At 44.5% G+C, this 21,273-nt stretch overlaps 2 protein-coding genes across 10 annotated transcripts in view; one reads left to right on the top strand and one right to left on the bottom strand.

Moving 5' to 3' along the window:
* tradd (tnfrsf1a-associated via death domain) overlaps window positions 1-482 on the bottom strand; it is a 56,595-nt gene extending 56,113 nt beyond the window's left edge. The window contains exon 1 of one of the 2 annotated variants that reach the window (XM_038806932.1): window positions 371-482. The gene's annotated coding sequence lies outside the window, so the exon portion shown is untranslated. The remainder of the gene's footprint in view (window positions 1-370) is intronic. The other variant, XM_038806933.1, reaches the window with a different exon arrangement.
* fbxl8 (F-box and leucine-rich repeat protein 8) overlaps window positions 112-21,273 on the top strand; it is a 49,522-nt gene continuing 28,360 nt past the window's right edge. The window contains exons 1-4 of one of the 8 annotated variants that reach the window (XR_005461833.1): window positions 306-907; window positions 1,616-1,798; window positions 11,159-11,325; window positions 16,737-17,729. Coding sequence is in view for 1 of the 8 variants with exons in the window: in XM_038806930.1 (XP_038662858.1) it covers window positions 11,540-12,625 (1,086 nt within the window). In the remaining 7 variants the exon portion in view is untranslated. Of the gene's footprint in view, window positions 908-1,615; window positions 1,799-11,158; window positions 13,533-13,935; window positions 13,958-16,736; window positions 17,730-21,273 lie in introns of those variants that run through there. The other 7 variants (XM_038806924.1, XM_038806930.1, XM_038806927.1 and 4 more) reach the window with 7 other exon arrangements.

The following is a 21,273-nucleotide window of genomic DNA, read 5'->3' as shown; positions in this document are numbered from 1 at the left end:
ACCTCCGCCTTTCTAAAAGGTAGCCACAAGTCTGAGGCCTTCAAAAAAATCGGGACTTGGTCGAGATAACAAAACCAGATATAATTTTTTTTAAACCACCATAAGCATAAATCATTTTAAATTATCCATTAATTTAGACATTAACCGTCTCAGGCAAACTTCCTCTGGGTGGAGAAACACTAACACTCCCTCCCCGGATAAACTCTGGTGGAAGGAAAAGACAATCCAGCCTTTCCCCCCATCAGGCGGAACACAACAGTCCCTTCACTAGGCGGCCCTGCCCCCGGGAAACGCGCGCGCTCACACACCCCGAGCGGTACCCGGTTGCTAGGTTACCCTCCCCGGTGCCGTGACCCACCCGGCTACTTACCGCGAGCTCTCCGCCACCTTCTCAGCCCCACTTCCGCCCCCCAGCGTCACATCGTCTCTGCTCCGACGCACTTCAATCCTCTTCTGGCAACCTGACGAATGTTCCGCCTTCTAACCCACGGTGTGAACGAAAGGCTCTTGGGCTGTGTGCTGCCGGTTCTGTTTCTTTTTTTCAAAAAAAGTTCCGAAAGGGAATTTACAACATTACGTGCCAGCGTTCAATAGGCCTGAGCTGTCAGTGACTCCCTTCCCCCTCAGGCTTTTCCTGATCTGGTTTAATCGGCACGGTAATGGAAGTGGAGAATGACCATAATGCAAAGCGAGCGAGAAACTGCTCCATGTTTTTTTTCCCAACAGATCTGCCGATCTGCATTGTGGGGCGGACGTGCGGCACATGCGCATTTCTGACTCGTCTGGTTCCGGCCTGACGTCCCCTCGCACGCCCTCTGCCGCCCTGGAGGCTCGTCCTCCGGCGTTCGTTGTTGCCACTGCCCCCAGGACAGTCCCATTGAGAGGCTTACCCCACCCCAAATCAGAGGTAAGGAAAATGGAAGGGAACCAACAGAGAAGCAGGAGCTAAAGAGAGGAACAAGGGAGGCAGGCAAAACACACTAGGAAAAGGAAGATGGAGCTTTGCGCTTCCAAATAGTGCCCTGAAATCTTGAGAAGGCAGACAAGGCCTTGCGGGTTTAATGCCTAGATAGGGAAAGAGTGCAAATGAAGGAGCTGGAAAGAGGAAGACAAGAACGTATCTTTAAACACACTTATTGAGTCCCGCAACCAACAACTTACTGTTGCAATGCAGTCAATAGGGGCAGGTTTAGCACACTGGCCTAAATAGTTGCTTTGAAAGCAGACCAAGGCAGGCAGCAGCACGGGTTCAATTCCCATACCAGCCTCCCTGAACAGGTGCTGGAATGTGGTGACTAGGGGCTTTTCACAGGAACTTAATTGAAGCCTACTTGCGACAATAAGCAATTTTCATTTCGCTTATTCTGCAGCGCCCATAGCAAAGTCACATTAACAATAACTGGATAAAATCCTTTGATTGAGGAATGAATGTTAACCAGGAAACCAATAGCACTTTCAGTTGCTGAAGCTTATTCAAGCCACCAGAGCAGAAAGGCAGTACCTTAGTCTAATATAAAAACAGAGTGCTGGGAAAAGGCAGCAAATCTGGCAGCATCTGTGGAGAGAGAAACCGTTAACATTTCAAATCTAATATGACTTTCTGATTTTATTTCAGATCTCCAATATCCACAGTTCAGTATGTTTCATCAGGGAAGACCAATGCAATTCTACACGTGACCGTCAGTTTAAATTACTCACTCAAGCCTTGAGATGGTACTTGACCCTGCAGCTTTCTGACTTTGAGACTGGTGTACTATAAATTGTAGCAAGCAGAGAAAAGGAATAGAGTTTTCTTCAGGTATTGTTAACACTTGTGGAGCTGGTTGTGAGAAAAGTTTTCATTTTGGGCATGACTAAACCAGACTATTGGGATTCTAGATTTAATTTTGAGGCTGCTATTGCATGAGTAAAAGGTGAAAGCAAATGTGGGCTTAAAAAGTATTAAAATAGTTTTATTCCACAGTTCTAGATTTTGCTTCAGGAACATTAACTCACCCCACTCGTACCAAATTGAACAGGAAAAATGTAGGATCACTTAATTTCTTCACTGGCAACAGTGTAAAATGCAGCAATTGGAGTAACTGTTCAACAGTGGAAAGTTGCCATGTTTCATGCACCATGGTAACATTGAGGGTATGCATGATATTGTTAAAAATTCAGTTCAGAAATGAAGGAACTGAAAATGAAGGCAGAGAACGCGTAATTTTCAAGTGGAATGCCCTGCTTTACAACCCTACCCATTCCCAAACAGTGAGACAGTTTGCATGATAAACCAAATCATCTCCAGTCAAAGAGATGGTGATAAGTTTTATGATCAGGAGAGTGAGCTTTGGGTCTGCCAATCCAGAGACACCAGTGTTAAGTGATGTCACTAGCTTTTTGAAAAAAATCTTTTTTGAAAAAGTGGAGAGATAAACCTGGTAACTACAGACCAAACAGCTTAATGTCAGCAGTGGGAAAACCAAGAGAAACCATTGTCAGAATAAAATTAATTCTCACTTGGGGAAGCTTGAGTTGAATAGGGACAGAGAACATATTAACAGCAAATAGTGTCTGATTAACCTGATTGAATTGTTTGAATGGTTGACAATGGGCTTTAATCTGGACTTTGGTATAGTGAGTAAAATTTCCAAGTGTGCAGATGAAACTAAACTTGGCCAGCTGGTTTTGAGATTTTAAATACTGAGTTTTAAAAAAATTGTTTATGGGATGTGGGTGTTGCGTCGCTGGCTGAGCCAGCATTTATTGCCTATCTCTGATGGCAATTAAGAGTCAACAACATTGCTGTGCATTTTGAGTCATATGTAGACCAGACCAGGTAAGGACAGCAGATTTCCTTCCCTAAAGGACATTATTGAACCAAGATGGGTTTTTTCAACAATTGTTTCATGGTCATCATTGGACCTTTAATTCCAGATTTTTATTGAATTGAAATTTACCATCTGCCCTGGTGGGATTCGAACCCTGGGCCCCAAAGCATTATTACCCTGGGTCTCTGGATTACTAGTCCAGCGACAATACACTCTGTCACACTTCCCCATAGGATAGTAGCTGACTTCAAGAGGACCAAGACAGACTGGTGAAACACATGACAGATGCAATATAATATGGATAAATATGAAATAATTCACTTTGGGTGGAACAACATGGGAGACTATAATCTAAACCTGCAATATTTTGAGGGATTGCAAGAGTAGGGTGACCAGAAAGCAAATATTCCAAATTTTTGAAAGGTTGCAAAATTAGTTGATAAGGCATTTAAGAAAAGCATGCAGGTGACTTGACTTCATAAATAGCGGCGTTGAATACAAAGACCAGGGTGTTCTGCTGAACCTCAAAAAATCATTGGTTAGACCTCAGTTTGAGGACATGTAAAATTTTGGGCAGCATGATTTAGGAAGGTTGCCCTGTTTTTGGAGAAGCTACAGATGAGGTTTAGCAAGATGATACAAAGGATGAAGGAATTCTATAATATGGAGATTGGAGAAGCACAAGTAGTTCTTGAAGGAGAAAAGATTAAGTGGGGCTTAATAGAATTATTCAAAATCATGAGAGCTTTGACAGACAAAATAGTGGGAAACCGTTTCCTGTGGCACATGGATTGGTGGCAGATGTCACAGATTTAAAATAATTGACAAAAGAACTAAGGGGAAATAACAATAATATTTTTCACATGGGGTTTGCTAAGATCAGGATTAAGGTGCCCGAGAGGTTAAATGCCATAGAAGATTTTAAAAGGCAATTGGAAGAGAATTAATTTGTAGGGTTTTGCGGACGAAGCTGGGGTGTGGGCCTAAATTGGACCGCCCTTGCAAAGTTAGAACAGGTATGACAGGCTGAATGATCTCCCTCAGTGCCGTGATATTCTGTTTGCATGCTGACTGATCTGTGTGTCCACTGGGCTGCAGATGCTGCTGGGCAATACTGCAATGTGTTTTAATTGCCAGCTGAATTATATGTAGCTTGTATATGGAGTTACCAACTGTTATTTAACTGATTGTGAAGCAATTTTTTTCCCCCTATCCAATTTTGAAATGAAACCTGGATCGATAATACCTTCAATGGGGAGAGGTGATGAATGTTCTAGTCCAGAAAGCCACATGGAGAAGGATAGAACTATAACCAATCTTTTGTTTATTTACAAAGTTACATATCACAAGCATGTACCTCCTAACCAATCCACCACAGATTCAGTCCTCGACTTAATAGAAACACACAAGTGAATTGCCAGTTAACGTGGCTTTCTGGATTAGAACATTCATCACCTCTCCGCATTGAAGGAATTATTGATCTAGGTTTCATTTCAAAATTGGATATGGGGAAAAATCGCTTCACAATCAGTTAAATAACCTGCACACAATTAAGATCCCCCCCCCTTCTCTCTTCAAATAACAATTAGAGTTTATAGTTACAACCACATTTTCAAAACAATTTAAACCAAATACCTCCATATTCTGTGCAAAGCATTATGTTACAAGATGTCCCTATGCTGGGAGCTGTAACAATTCCTTTGCACAAGCATTTCATTTCATAAAAGAGAGTTGATAACTTGCATCCATTCATTTTAATTTTAGATATTTCCTTTCTCACCTGTATTTGTTTCAGACCAGCAAGGTACATTTGTAATATGTTCTCACTCTTGACCATAAGATATAGGAGCAGAGTTAGGCCATTTGGCCGATCAAGTCTGCTCTGCCGTTCCATCACAGCTGATATGTTCCTCATTCCCTTTCTGCTGCCTTCTCCCCATAATGTCTGATCCCCTTATTAATAAATTTAGAGTACCCATTAATTTTTTTCCAATTAAGGGGCAATTTAACGTGGTCAATTAACCCAGCCTGCGCATCTTTTTGGGTTGTGGGGGTGAGACCCACTCAGACACAGGGAGAATGTGCAAACGCCACATGGCAGTAACCCGGGGCTGGGATCGAACCTGGGTCCTCAGCAGCGTGAGGCAGCATTGCTAACCCCATTGCACCACCGTGCTGCCCTGAGACATCCCCTTATTAATGAAGACATCCCCTTATTAATGAAGACAGCCCCTTATTAATGAAGAACACTAGATTTGTGCTTGAGATGCAGTTACCTACAGGGCTACAGACCAAGAGTTGGAAGGTGGAATTGGACAGAATAGTTCTTAGAACATAAGATCTAGGAGCAGGAGTAGCAACTTAGCCTCTCGCACCTGCTCCACCGTTCAATACGATCATGACCTCAACTCCACGGTCCTGCCTGTTCTCCGTAACCCTTCAATCCAATACTAATTAAAGATCTGTTTAACTCTTCCTCCTTAAATTTACCCTCTGTTCCAGCATCCACTGCACTCTGGGGTAGCAAATTCCACAGATTCACGATCCTTTGGGAGAAATAATTCTTCCTCATCTCTGTTTTAAATTTGCAACCCCTTAACCTGAGACTATGACCTCGCGGTCTAGAATGCCCCACAAAAGGAAGCATCCGCTCCACGTCTACTTTATCCATACCTCTTAGCATCTTGTACACCTCAATTTGATCTCCCATCATTCTTCTAAAATTTAGCGAGTATAGGCTTAAACTGCTCAATCTCTCCTCATAAGACAAATTCCTCATCTCTGGAATCAGTCGAGTTAACCTCCTCTGAACTGCCTCCAAAGCCACATCTTTCCTCAAATAAGGGGACCAAAACTGCACAATACTCCAGATGTGGTCTCACCAATGTTTTGTATAGTTACAACAACATTTCCTTACCTTTATACTCAATTCTTTTTGCTATAAATTCCAACATTCCATTTGCTTTCTTTATTACCTGCAGTACCTGCATACTAGTTTTCTGTGACTCATGCACAAGGACACCCAGATCCCTCTGTACCGGAGCACCCAAAGTCTCTCCCCATTGAGATAATAAGTTGCCTTACCATTTTTCCGACCAAAGTGGATGGCCCCACTCTTATCCACATTAAACTCCATCTGCCACATTTTGGCCCACTCTCCTAACCTATCTATATCCATTTATAAGGTTCTTATAAGGTTCTCATTGCAACTTACTGTCCCATCCATTGTAGTATCATCTATAAATTTGGTTTATAGAACCTTCTATCATATCCCTGTATCCAAGTCGTTAATATAGATTGTAAATCGTTGAGCACAAGGATCACACCTTGTGGCATCCCAATAGTTACATCTTGGCATCCAGAAAAAGACCCATTTATCCCAACTCTCTGTCTCCTGTCCATCAGCCAGTCTTCTATCCAAGCTAATATATTACCCCTAACCCCATGTGATCTAACCTTGTGTATTAACCTTCTGTGCGGCATCTTATCAAATGCCTTCCTGAAGTCCAGATATACTACATCTACAGGATCCCCATTATCCACTTGGCTTGTTACATCTTCGAAGAACTCTAGCAAATGAGCCAAACATGACCGACCTTTCATAAAACCATGCTGGCTCTGATGGATAGTGTTTTGACTTTCCAAATGCCCTGGTATTACTTCCTTAATAAGGAGGAGAAGGTGCCGCGAGAAGGGATCTAGGCAATGTGGGGGGAAGAGTTGGGAGAGGGTATGGAGGAGGGGTTCTGGTGTGAGTTGCTCCGGAGGGTGAATGCCTCCACCTCGTGTGCGAGGTTGGGGCTGATACAGTTGAAGGTGGTGTACAGAACGCACCTTACAAGGGTGAGGATGAACCGGCTCTTTGAGGGGGTAGAAGATGTATGTGAACGTTGCGGGGGTGGTCGGGGGCGTCCCCAAACAGGCGCCGGAATGTGGCGACTAGGGGCTTTTCACTGTAACTTAATTGCAGTGATAATATAAGCCTACTTGTGACAATAAAGATTATTATTATAATAAAAAATATTGAGTTAGCATCTCCGCCATTTCTGTGTTCCCCACTATTAACTCTCCGGTTTCATCTTTCAAGGGACCAACATTCACTTCAGCGACTCTCTTCCCTTTGCTATCCTTTTTGAAATTTTGCACTAGCTTTCTTTCTTAATTTACCTTGGTTCTTTTTATTGCTGTTTTAGTAATCCTTTGTTTATGTTTGAAAGTTTCCCAATCTTCCAGCCTGCCACTGGCCTTTGCAACATGGTATATCTTAGATTTTGTCTTTATATTGTCCTTAATCACCTTGCTTAGCCATGGATGTTTTTTTTTAAACCTCTCAATGTCTTTCTTCCTCTCTGGAATATATTTTAGTTGTGAGGAATTGAGTATCTCCTTGATTAACTGCCACTGCTCATCAGCTGTCCTACCTTTTAACCTTCCTGTCGACTCTACTCGGGCCGAATCTGTGCTTTGTGTATTTTACCCCACAGTGAACGACTATCTACATACGTTCAATGGTTATATGACTATCTTCAATATGCCCATTGTACAGAATATCAAATATTTGACAAATAGATTCCCATATCCACTGCCTCCATGGTGTTTCCGCAACCAAGTACTTTTAACAAACGTGTTTGTTTATGAACTTCCTTAGCTAAAGGGCCACATTTCTCAGGAGGAGATTATTATGAACCCAGTTGCACTGTCAGAAAGATTAGTATATAAACATTAATTGGATTGGTGTAACACTCTATATAGGGTTGATGATTTAAAGTTACAGTAGTTTTCCACTTTAAGTTGTTTCATTTAGCATTTTTCTGTGTTAATGTTGTGGCTACGCGCTAAACGTTGTGACGTTGACATTAACGTCATTTTGCATAGCAGTGCATGAAGAATATTGGGAGCAAGACAAACATTGTGAAAAAGACAAACTTAAAGGCTATGTGCCTTAATGCATGGAGCATTTGCAATAAAGTGGATGAACTAATCGCGCAGATAGATATAAATGGGTATGATGTAATTGGGATTACGGAGACATGGCTGCAGGGTGAACAGCGATGGGAACGGAATGTCCCAGGGTTTTCAGTATTTAGGAAGGCATAAAAGAAAAGGTGGTGGCATGGCACTGCTGGTTGACGAGAAAATTAGCACAGTAGTGAGAAAGGATATTAGCTCTAACAATGTGGAGTCTGTATGGATAGAGTTGAGAAATACCAAGGGACAAAAAAGCATGAGTGGGTGTCATATATAGACCCCCAAACTGCAGTGGACATGTTGGGAATGGCATTAAACAAGAAATTAGAGATGCATGTAATAGGGGAATATCGGTGATCATGGGTGATTTTAATCTTCACATAGATTGGGCAAATCAAATTAGCCACAATCCCATAGAGGGGGAATTCCTGGAGTGTATACAGGATGGTTTTCTTGACCAATATGTGGAGGAACCAACTAGAGAGCAGGCCATCTTAGACTGGGTACTATGTAATGAGAGGGATTCATTGTCAATCTGGCTGTACGAGACCTCTTTGGGATGTGCGACCATAACATGATAGAATTATTTATCAAGATGGAGAGTGAAATAGTTGGTTCGGAGACGAGGGTGCTGAATCTTAATGAAGGGAACTATGAGGATATGAGGCGTGAGTTGGCCTTGATAGATTGGGGAGAGTTACTTAAAGGGATGCCAGTGGATAGGCAATGGCAAACATTCAAGGAACGCATGGGGGAGCTGCAGCAACTGTACATTCCTGTCTGGCACAAAAGCAAAGTGGGTAAGAGGACCAATCCATGGCTTACAAAGGAAGTTAGAAATAGTATCCGATACAAGGAAGAAGGATACAGATTGCAACATGGTATATCCAAGACAAATAATAGATCTGAGGATTGGGAGCAGTTTAGAATTCAGCAAAGAAGGACAAAGGGATTGATTAAGATGGGGAAAGTACAGTACGAATGCAAGCTTGCAGGGAACATAAAGACAGACACTAAGAGTTTCTATAGATATGTGAAGAGAAAGAGATTGGTAAAGAGAAGTGTAGGTCCCCTTCTCAGAAATAGGGGAATGCATAATAAGGGACAAAGAAATGGCTGAGCAATTGAATACATACTTTGGTTCTATCTTCACAAATGAGGACACAAATCAGATCCCAGAAATGTTGGAGAATGAAAGGTTTAGTGAGAGGGAAGAACTGAGGGAGATCAATATTAGTAGAGAAATGGTGCTGGGAAAATTGATGGGTTTGAAGGCGGATAAATCCCCAGGGCCTGAGGAACTGCATCGCAGAGTGCTTAAGGATGCGGCTCTGGAAATAGTGGATGCATTGGTGGTCATCTTCCGGGATTCTATAGACTCTGGAACAGTCCCTGCAGATTGGAGGGTAGCTTACATCACTCTGATATTCAAAAAGGGAGATAGAGAGAAAGTAGGGAATTATAGACCAGTAAGCCTAACATCGGTAGTGGGGAAAATGCTTGAATCCATTATCAAGGACTTTATAGCAGAACATTTAGAAAGCAGTGGCAGGATCAGTCTGAGTCAGCATGGATTTATGAAGGGAAAATTATGGTTGACAAATCTGTTGGAATTCTTTGAAGAGGTAACCAGTACAGTTGACAAGGGGGAGCCAGTGGATGTGGTATCTTTGGACTTTCAGAAGGCGTTTGACAAAGTCCCGCATAAGAGATTATTGTGCAAAATTAAAGCGCATGGGATTGGGAGAAATGTATTGAGGTGGATAGAAAACTAGTTGGCAGAGAGGAAACAATGAATAGGGATTAATGGGTCCTTTTTCAAATTGGCAGGCAGTAACTATTGGGGTGCCACAGGGATCGGTGCAGGGACCCCAGCAATTCACAATATATATTAATGATTTGGATGAGGGAACAAAATGTAACATCTCAAAGTTTGCAGATGATACCAAATTAGGTAGTAGGGTGAATTGTGACGAGGATGCAGGGATCCTACAGCAAGATCTGGACAGGTTGGGCGAGTGGGCAAATCAATGGCAGATGCAGTATAATTTGGATAAGTGTGAGGTTATTCATTTTGGAAGCAAAAACAGGAAGGCAGATTACTACCTGAATGGTTGCAAATTGGGAGAGGGGAGTGTGCAGCGGGACTTGGGTGTCCTTGTATACCATTTGCTGAAGGTAAGCATGCAGATGCAGCAGGCGGTAAAGAAGGCTAATGGGATGTTGGCCTTCATTGCGAGAGGTTTCGAGTATAGAAGCAGGGATATGTTGCTGCAATTGTACAGGGCCGTGGTGAGGCCACACCTGGAGTATTGTGTGCAGTTTTGGTCTCCTTATCTGAGGAAGGATGTTCTTGCTCTCGAGGGAATGCAGCGAAGGTTTACCAGACTGATTCCAGGGATGGCTGGACAGGGCCGGCCCAAGGCACCGGCAACTCGGGCAGTCGCCCGGGGCGCCATGTGCTAGGGGGCGCCAGAGACTCGGGTCCCGCGCATGCGCAGTTGGGCCGGTGCCAACCAGCGCATGCGCGGTGGCCGCCCTCCCCTAGGGCGGCCCCCCCCTCCCGCCCCCCTCCGTCCGCCGCTCTCGGGCCCGCCCCCGCCTCGGGCCCGCCCCCCCCCCCCGCCTCCGCCTCGGGCCCGCCCCCGCCTCGGGCCCGCCCGCCTCCGCCTCGGGCCCGCCCCCCCCGCCTCGGGCCCGCCCCCTCCGCCTCGGGCTCGGCCCCGCCCCCCCCCCCCCCCCCGGAAGGGCGCCGAAGTTCAGCTTGCCCGGGGCGCCAGCAACCCTAGGGCCGGCGCTGTGGCTGGACTATCATATGAGGAGAGATTGACTAGGTTGGGATTGTTCTCGCTGGAGTTCAGAAGAATGAGGGGGTATCTCATAGAGACTTATAAAATTCTAACAGGACTAGACATGGTAGATGCAGGGAAGATGTTACCAACAATGGGTATGTCCAGAACCAGGGATCACAGTCTGAAGATTCAGGGTAAACCATTTCGGACAGAGATAAGGAAACATTTCTTCACACAAAGAGTGGTGAGCCTGTGGAATTCATTACCACAGGCAGTAGTTGATGCTAAAACTTTGAACATATTCAAGAGGCGGCTGGATATAGCACTTGGGGAGAATTGGATCAAAGGCTATGGGGAGAAAGCAGGATTAGGCTATTGAGTTGGATGATCAGCCATGATCGTGATGAATGGCGGAGCAGGCTTGAAGGGCCAAAAGGCCTCCTCCTGCTCCTATCTTCTATGTATCTACGTAAGTGATTGGCGCCATCTTGGAATGAGTGCAAGGAGAGGTGACAGCGGCTTTTGCTGAAAACTCTGCAGTACAGTGCTGTACAAAGAAACACTATACCCAATGTATTTTTTTTTCAGGGGTAAAATTGAAGCCTGGACTGCTGACTTTTATGCAGAACGGCAGCAGTTCCTGACTCTGCAATCCACCTTTAGTTTTGGAGCCCCAAGTATGGCTGCTGTGGAGCTTTGCGTTGGGTGAGGCAGAGAAGCCATTTTAAAGTCGTTGAGAGAGGTATTTTCTGCAGGTAAAATTGGTTTCCTTGGCTCTGGGGTTCGCTTGGTTGAAAAATACAGGATACAGTACTTGCCCTTCAGGCCCCTCCTGATTAATTTTGGAACTCTGAATGTAGCCTTGTTCAACTTTGCATTGGGTGGGGGCAGATAGGCCATTTTAAAGTTATTTGAGATCACCTCAAGCCTGTGATTTAGTTCATCGATCCATTGGAATCACTCTTAACCATGAGTCGAAAACATTCAGCAAGTGACGGCAATGAGTCCTCTGCTGCTGCTGCTAAGAAAACAAGAAAAACTATCACTTTAGAAATTAAATTGGAGGTTTTAAAACGTTTTGAGGCTGGCGAACGAGCAGTCGCTATCGGCAGAGCTCTTGGGCTACCCCCGACAACAGTGAGAACAATCCGTGGTAACACTGCCAAAATCAAACAGAGTGCGCAAAGTGTTGCACCTTTCAGTGCTGGCAGGATAAGTCGGACTAGAAGCAGTATCATGGAAAATATGGAAAGACTTTTGGAAGTCTGGATCAAAGACCAAAACCAGCGCAATGTGCCTCTTAGCTTGGTGGTCATCCAAACAAAAGCGAAAAGCTTTTTTAATGACTTACAGAATGAGCAGGGTGGGAGTTCACAGTTGGAGAGTTTCAGTGCTAGTCGTGGTTGGTTCGAGCGTTTCAAGAAACGTTCCTGTTTGCACAACATTAAAGTGACCAGTGAAGCAGCTATTGCAGCAGTTGATGAATTTCCTTCCCAGTTGAAGAGAATTATTGAAGAAGGTGGCTACTCACCCAAACACGTCTTTAACTTTGAGGCGGGGCTTTCCTGGAAGCGTATGCCACAGAGAACATACATCTCCAAAGAGGAGAAGACCGAGTGTGCCAGCAACCACAGAGGGTCATTTGACATTGTCCCTGAAGTTCAGCATGAAATGATCACCTTGGCAAGGGAAGTTGGCTTTGATGAAGTGGAAGAGGCTGACATGGTGGAATCACTTGTGTCCCATGGGGAGAAATCGGCCAGTAATGATTTAATGCAGCTGGAGAGTCAACCAGCTGAAGAGGAAGTTGGCGCTGTAACATCCCCCCCTCGGGTTTTGTCAACGAAACGACTGTCTAGAGCTTTCCAACTCATCGAAGAGGCAATGGAAATCTTTGCGGAGAGTGATCCAAACAAAGAGCGTAGTGCCAAAGTGAACCGGGCGATTAATGATGGCATTAGCTGCTACAAGGAGATCTACCGGCAGAAGAAAAAAGAAACCGTCCAACAGTCTTTGGATAAGTTTTTCAAGGACATTGACGATCCTGATCCTTGACCATTAGCTCGTTATCAGGTCCTGGGTCTGTTCAACCTGCGGCACCGTCAATTCAAACCCAAATTCACTCCAACTTCAATTATTGAGTATCTGTATGCAGCAGACACTTTTGTGTGTGCTCATTCAGAAAGCTCATTGAGAAAATGGGCTTGACACTTGAAGGTCTCTTCCAACCAGCTCCCACTGCACAACATGTCTCCCCATCGATTAAGATCAACAGTGAAATCGTAAACAAAGTGGACCCTTCCCAATATCTTGCCAGCCTCCTTTTAATGAAGGACAACGAGATTCATCATTGCCTCCAATATAGCAGCTCCGCCTTCAGCCAACTGAAGGTAAGAGCATTTGAGGACCAGGTTCCCACGGTCAGGCTTCACCGAGCTGCAGTGACCCTTGTACTTCCTACTAATGATTCTAAGACCTGGATAACCTGCTGAAGTGACCTCAAAGCACCACTAATGATGCCTTCACAAGATCCTCCAAATCTAGTGCCAAGAAAGGCAGTCCCAACAGCGGCACCCTCTCCCCAACCATTGTGACAATCAGTAAGGGGTTATCAGTCAAACCCATCTCCACTGTGACACTTAAGGGATGCCCTCATAACATTTCGGAAGAGATTAAACATCACAACTGACTCACGGTAGTCCCTGATTTGCGAACGGTCAACCTGGAGAATATTCATTGGGGAAGGCACTGACCATGTTGAAGATGCCCGTCTGGAATATGCAGAAGCAAAGTCAGGGCATTAGAGGATATGCACAGACTTCCAAGCAACTCTGCTACCTGCCTCTCCAAGCAACACCTGCCCCTCACGTGGCAGTGGTCTGCAGAAGGCAGATTGGATTCCTCAGCCATCTCAGAACCTGCTGAACCAGAATGGAAGCAAGACATGTTCAAACATGGGACTGTCTAAGACAGGGGTGGGCAAACTTTTCCGTGCAAGGGCCGCATTCAGAAATTCACAATTCACAAAGGGCCGCATAGTATATTAAGTAAAATAATTACTTCACCCGGTTATGATTGTGGGCGCCTCATATAGAACATAGAACAGTACAGCACAGAACAGGCCCTTCGGCCCTCGACGTTGTGCCCAGCAATGATCACCCTACTCAAGTCAACGTATCCACCCTATACCAGTAAGTAACCCAACAGCCCCCCACCCATTAACCTTTAAAAAAAAATTAAAAAAAAAAAAAAAAAAATTTAAAAAAAAAATTTTTTTTTTTTTTTTTTTTTAATGACTTGGTGGGCCGCAGAAATACCTTTGGCGGGCCGCATGCGGCCCGCGGGCCGTAGTTTGCCCACCCCTGGTCTAAGAAGAAAGAAAGACTGGTGAATTTTTTCAAATTTGAATTTATACAGTAATTTGTTTATATTTAGTGATTTGTTTTATAAGTGATTTCTTTTAGGAACATAGAGTGCTGTGCATGTACGGGATGGTATTTCAAACTTATGATTTTTTTTCCAGGTGAGAAATGTCCAGGTGAGAAATGTCCAAAATAACCTAGCTCCAGGTTATACATTGAATCCTATGGGAGCCTCTGGTTAATTTAAAGTTGTTTCATTTATAGTCACGATTTTAAAGAACACAGCTAGTACTTTAATAGTTCAATTACAGTATTCCAGACCTACTTTACTTAATATCTAAACCAATATATTTGAAAGTCCCACAAACTTGACAGCCAATTTAAATTCTGCTCTGATCTTATTAATAAGCTGCGTCTCAGATTCCGCAGGACCACCTCATCAGAAATCAGCCTGCATCATGAAGATGCCTGAAATGGTATGGGCTTTACTTCCTTTATGGTGCCAATAAAACACTGTAGGGTCTATTTCTAGCTGAAGACAATCTATATTCAGCAAAACTGATCTTGCCAAAATATACCGTAGCATCATTCAAGTTATCTATGCACTTGTTTAGTCTCCACAGTTTTCCTTCTGCATATGCTGTCTATGGATGGTTTCAGTCACACAGCTCTCTGAAAAATATCAGCCTGCAGAATTGGAACTTTTATATTGATCGATCTACACTCCCATGAATATATGGTTAAAAGAGCCAAGAAGATTTAAGAGAACTGTTCCAGCTCCGGCAGAGTCCACTCCAGCATCTGTATCACCGAGTTGCTCTTAAAAGCCCCTAGCGACTAGCCACGCTTTAACCTTACAAGTCCCATCCTCAAGACTTTTTTCTCCCCAGTGCATATTGTCATGAGAAGGTTTGTTTATAGTTCAGTTCCGAGACTGCTCTGTGGCCTTTATTTCATCATCTAGTCTAGTCGAGCTATCGCCCTTACTTCCAATTTCAAGTCTTTGGGAACTCTTACTATGAGAAATCCGTCTTGCACTATTGGTGAGTCTTCTCCAGTAGGTCATCTTTTTCTTACACCAGAGTCATTTCTGGACAGGCTATCAGTACATGCATTGTGTTTTCCTACTCTCCATTCTTTCAAGCAACTAATACAGAAACCTATCAGTTGCTTTTATTTCATCTTCCACAATCGTCACATCCCTCCCATATATTCAAACTCTCTATAATGTATGTCATTCGAGTACCCACTCTGGGTCATTGACCTTTGCATATGATTCTGTCACGTGTGTCAAGATCCCTCTCATTATCACTATCCAGCTCTTGGTCTACTGCATTCTGTTCCTCAGAACCCTTGTCATATAACTCAAGCTCTGGAGGTACAAGTTGTCTTGTCTCAGAGTCCCAAGATTTTGGAATTAATTCTGATAATTATGAGGAATGAACCTCTACAGTTTTCCATGGTCAATGAGTGCTGTCTTATCATCACATCATATTCCCTGTGATCTTCTTTTACAAGGTACTAAATGTCCTGAATTGCAGTCTGTTTCCGATGGTTTTAACCAACGTCTCTGTGCTCTCCGATTTCTCAGGGACCTCGGCCCTGATGAAAGCCTATCTACCTGCATGCAAAGCATTCAATTGTGCCAAAGAAAGGGACAATTGCTATTACCTTCTGGAGCAAGAGGACTATTACATAGAACTGAAGGCAATTGGGATATTGTACATGGACAAATTGATAAGAACTTCCAACTATCTGGAGTGAATTATTTGAACTCACAGTCTGATTGCAGGGTAGGGGGATTGGCCACACTAAATTGCCCCTTAATTGGAAAAAAAATGAATTTGGTGCGATGACCGGCTAATATTTGATGTATCATCATCGATAATTGCATGATTCCTTTCACAAAGTCCATTGATGAAAGGACTTTCAACTGCAGTGTTCAGGACCATCATTTTATGTGTTCACCAATGCCTTTGAATACATCATTGGCAAATTCCCCTTGATTATCAGTTAAAGAAAATTAGCTGGTGGCTCAAGTTTAGTCCCTATCCATTACTCCATGATCTTGTTGATCATGTTTGTCCTTGCCAAGTATTGTAAAAAGACTAAATCTAGTCAGCAGTTTAATAAAGTCTAGAATGACAATATTTCTGTCTTTGTCCTATACCTTTAGATAGATGCATGTCAATCCCACGCTTAAATCAAGTGCTAATAGAAGACTTAGCATAGAAGGTGTCAATATATTCTGATACTTTTTCTGAATGTATAGATTTCATACTTCTCATTAATCTCTTCTAATAGCCTCTTGTACTGTTCATCAACTATATCTGCATTTTTTGGCAGGACTGGTAACTTTTGAGCAAATTGTCTGTATCTTTAATAATTAGTTTTTTTTTGCCCCTTGCTGATTCTCATTCCCTGATGCCATTAATACTTTTCTAACTCTGATAAGAAACATCAGATTTTGTTAAGGGAATACAGTATCTGAGCTAGGTAGATCCACTGATTTCCCAGAATCAATTACCTCATCATTACCTGTGTCCAGTTTCATTTGTGCCTTTTTCATGGAAGGTGTACTGAACGGCACAGTTATTTAAGTACTATGTGGTTTGGGAATGAAAATGCCTTGAGGTCACTAAAGAGAGTTGTAATCCCTTGTAAAATAGCTTCAGTAAGTCATTATATCAGTACTGGTGTGGTTTCTAGTGCGATACCTGTGTGAAAGGAAAGGTCACTCTGCATCAATCGAAAGCCGCTTAGCAGTGTCCTCAAAAATAATTGCTACTCACTTTCAACCATAGGTGATGTTCTAGCTGAACCAGCAAAAGTGAAACAGTTCACTTCTGTGAACCCTGTAAGCATTAAACTTAACATGAGCTGAAGAATCTGCTGTCTATCATTTCAAGATTGTGAGGACGATACATTGCTGTGGAATCTCTGCAGCTCACTATGATTTTCAGGAAAGCCGTAGAAATGTCAAAAAACATGAGGAATTTCAAATAGAAAGTCCGAGGGGCTTACTGTTCTAAAGAATGGCATTTTAGACCAGTTACAGATGAATGGGACCACAGCAACTGGAGGATCTAATGAAGCACTGCTAATAAAACAGTATCAGAGCGAACCAGGATAACATGAGATTAAAGGAAGTGAAGTATGTGGGCCTTCAACTCTGAGGATGGACTCTAACCAGATACTGCAAATGAAGGATCCAAAAAGTCCTTGGAGTGATTGTACGTCAAGCTGGCCCAGACGTGCCCAGATGTAAGCCCGTCACTCGGTGAACAATTGAAATAAAACTTGACAATACAGAGGACAATCCCAGGAGAAGTGCCCAGATGAGGTTTAAAAAAATCCAGCAGTGGTATTATGAAAAATACATTTGGCAACGTGACACATGGAGAAAAGAACTACAGCAACATCAAAGTTGTGTAATAAGGCAGGGCGGCACGATGGGCCGTGGTTAACACTGCTTCCTCACTGTGCCGAGGACCCGGCTTCAATCCTAGCCCCGGGTCACTGTCCGTGTGGAGTTTGCACATTCTCCCCGTGTCTGCGTGGGTCTCACCCCTGTGATATGCATAATGTAATATGTCATGTTATGCACGACCTCTGACCACTAGGTGGCATTGTCAACCCATCACATCACCATATGGTCTGAGAGTTGGGAGTTGGTCATGCTAAGGAGATAGACATATTTGCCGTAGTTCCACGAGAGTTGTTTAGTGTTAGTTTGTTAATTTATCCTAGTTATCTTACCACGCAATATGTTCTATAATAAATTATTTTAAACTACATGTTCTGTAGATTATCTTTTTTGTTAAATGTATTTTATTCCAAACATATATGAAAAGTTACAACACATGAACAGTTGGGGAAACAAACTTCCCAACATAACTATGCCATTAGTACACATTTTTCCCCCTTTTTCGCCCTTCCCCATTGGCCTTCCTCCCCTCCATCAGCTCCGGCTTCTCCGCTATCCCAAATATCGCCACCAAAGGGTCCGACCCAACCTCCTCCCCCACTATCCTTGCTAGCGCCACAAACACTCCCGCCCAGAATCTCTCCAACTTTTCCCAGCCCCAGAACTTATGTGCGCGATTCGCTGGTTCTCGCCCACACTTCTCACACTCGTTTGCCACCCCCTGAAAGACCCCACTCATTCTTTCCTGTGTCATATGTACCCTGTGTAAGACCTTGAACTGCATCAGCTCATCCTTGCGCAAGAGGATGTCGCATTTACCCTTCATAGCGCCTCACTCCATACTCCTCAGTTTATCTTCCCTTCCCACTTCTCCTTGATCTTCACCACCCACTCGCCTCCCTGTTCTCTCAGTCATCTGTATATGTCTCCGATCCTGCCCTTCCCTTCCACATCTGGAAGCAGCAGTCGCTCCAGCAAGGTGTACCTCGGCAACCTAGGGAACTCTTTCCAAACCGTCCGCGCTGCAGGTACTTAAACTCACTCCGTCTCAGGAGCTCTACCCTCTCCTTCAGTTCCTCTATACTGGCAAACCCTTCTTCCAGATACAAATACCTAATCTTAACCAGCCCCACATCTCTCCATTTCCTTTACGTGCCATCTATCGCCGCCGCTGCCCCCCCCCCCCTCCCCCCGCCCCCAATCCGACAAGAAACCATGGTTTTCACACAATGGTGTTAAAACCTACATCCCCTCTATCTTAAAGTGCCTCCTCAGCTGGTTCCAGATCTTCACCGTGGACTGCACCAACGGGCTCCCTGAGTATCTGCTTGGTGCTAAAGTCAAGTGCAATGTGTCCCACCTCTTGGGAATCTCACTGGCCGCCTCCACCAGTTTTGTTAAATTCCATTTGTAAAGTGTCACCCATTCCCTCACTACTGAATCCCCAGGTATCTAAACCTGTCTCTAGCCACCTTAAATGGCATTCCCCCTAAATTGGCTCATTGACCCAACTCATTCACAGGGAAGACTTCACTTTTCTCTACATTTAACTTATATCCCAGGAAGCCCCAAACTTCCCCAACAGGCCTATGATCCTCTCCATGCTCTTCAACGGGTCCAAAACATACAAAAGTAGGTCATCAGCATCGAACAACACCCGATGCTCGTTTCGTCCCCTCATAATCCCTTGTCGCTCTATTGACCCCCTAAGAGCCATTGCCAGAGGCTCTATAGCCAACACAAACAGCAGTAATGACAGCGGGCCCTGCCTTGCTCCCCTGTGTAGTGAACCCATGTCATTGCTCCGCACAGTCGCTCTCGGTGACACAGACTTCGGCCCAAACCTTCCCAGGACCTCAAACAGGTACCGCCATTCCACCCGGTTGAATGCCTACTCCGCATCCATGGGCACCACTATCTCCAGTACCTGAGCTCCCAATGGGGTTACATTTAACAGAAAGCTGCCTGCCATTTACGAAGCCTGTTTGTCATCCGCAACCATCCCAGGACATAACCTTCCATCCTTCCTGCCGCCAACTTTCACATCGTATTTAACAGCGATATGGGCCTATACGACCAACATTCCAATGGGTCCTTCCCCTTTTTCGGTATCAACGTGATCGTTGCCTGCGACATCTTCTCCAGCAGCTCCCCCTTCTCCAACACCTCATTAAATGTCCCCAGGAGATGTGGTAATTCCTTAGCAAATTCCGCTGGGTAGCCATCGGGCCCTGGGGCTTTCCCTGACTTCATACCCTTTATACTGTCCAATATCTCCTTCAGCCCCAGAGGCTCCTCTAGCGCCTGCCTCTTCTCTTTTCCTCCAATTGTGGGAACTCCAGTTTGTCTAAGAACCGTCTCATGTCCCCCTCTTCACCTCACCCTCCCCACCCCCAGGTCCGCCCTGTACAGCTCCTTATAAGAGTGAATATTTTGTGGTGTCTCGGGCAGGGGTGGGTGGGCTGCCATTCCGTAAGGCAGGGACTCACTTTAGATACCTGGGGGGGCAGGTTGCTTGAGATTGGGGGGTCCTCCATAGGTACAACATTTCTAGTTTGGTGGGGAGGGTGAAAGCTGATCTGGCAAGGTGGGATGGTCTCCCTCTGTCATTGGCGGGTCGGGTACAGGGAGTTAAAATGAATGTGCTGCCGCGATTCCTGTTTATTTTTCAATGCCTGCCGATTTTCCTGCCAAAGGCATTTTTTTAGAGAGATTGAAGGGATGATTACCTCGTTCATATGGGGAGGGAAGGTGGCCAGAATTAAAAAGGTGCTACTGCAGAGAGGAAGGCAGGCAGGGGGTTTGGGTCTTCCGAACCTGATGTATTATTACTGGGCAGCGAATTTGTAGAAGGTACGGAGCTGGGTCAGAGGGGTTGACACCCAATGTGTCAGAATGGAGGAGAGTTTGGGAAGGGGGTCGGGATTGAAGGTGCTGGCGACAGCGCCGCTCCCGATGGCCCCGGGGAGATACTCGGGGAGTCCGGTAGTAATAGCTTTGTTGAGAATTTGGAGGCAGTTTCAACAGCACTTCGGGTTGGGGCCAGGGTCAAGGGAAATGCCGATTCAGGGGAACCATAGATTTGAGCCAGGTCAGTGGGTTGGAAATTTTCGGAGATGGGAGGAGAAAGGAATTAGGACACTAAAAGATTTGTTTCTTGGGGGTCAGTTTGCAGCATTGAAGGAACTGGAAGCGAAGTGTGGGCTGGAGCAGGGTAAATTTGGAAGAAAATGTGAAAAGGAAGAGAATAAAAATATATATTTAAAAAAAAATATTTATCCCTAAATACCTCGTTTATCTTTCCCGCCTCCGACATCACATCCCCTGCCCCAATCCGTATATTCAATATTTCCCTGGACCCAGCCTGCCTCCGCAAGTGATGCGCTAACATTCGACTCGCCTTCTCTCCGTATTCATACTTCACCCCTCTTGCCCTACGCAGCTGTCCTACCGCCCTCCCCGTTTTCAGAATATCAAATTATCCCTGTAATTTTTACTCCTGGCCAATCCCTCCATGGTAGTCATTCTCGAATATCCCTATCTACCTCCACTATCTCATTCATTCGCCGTTCATATTCCTCCCTTCTTTTCCTATCCGCATGCGCCTTGAATGAGATAATCCCCCCCCTCAGACCACCGCTTTTAGTGCTTCCCAAAAAGTGACCGCCGCACCTCCCCATTTTGGTTCAATTCTACACAATCTTTAATCACAGCCCACACTTTATCGCAAAACCCTGTATCTGCCAACAACCCCGAATCGAGCCTCTGCTCCCATCCCGATCTAAGCCGAATCTCCAGCCAATGGGGCGAATGGTCCGAGATTACTACCCTGCATACTCTGCCCCCTCCACCCAGATCAAAATCTTCCGTCTCACCCAAAAAGTTCAATTCTGGAATGTACCCTGTATACACGC

This window comes from Scyliorhinus canicula, chromosome 9, assembly GCF_902713615.1.
Source record: "Scyliorhinus canicula chromosome 9, sScyCan1.1, whole genome shotgun sequence".
In the NCBI taxonomy this organism is placed as follows: domain Eukaryota; kingdom Metazoa; phylum Chordata; class Chondrichthyes; order Carcharhiniformes; family Scyliorhinidae; genus Scyliorhinus; species Scyliorhinus canicula.
The sequence above is the reverse complement of the archived record's forward strand: the minus strand, read 5'-3'. Positions and strand labels throughout refer to the sequence as shown.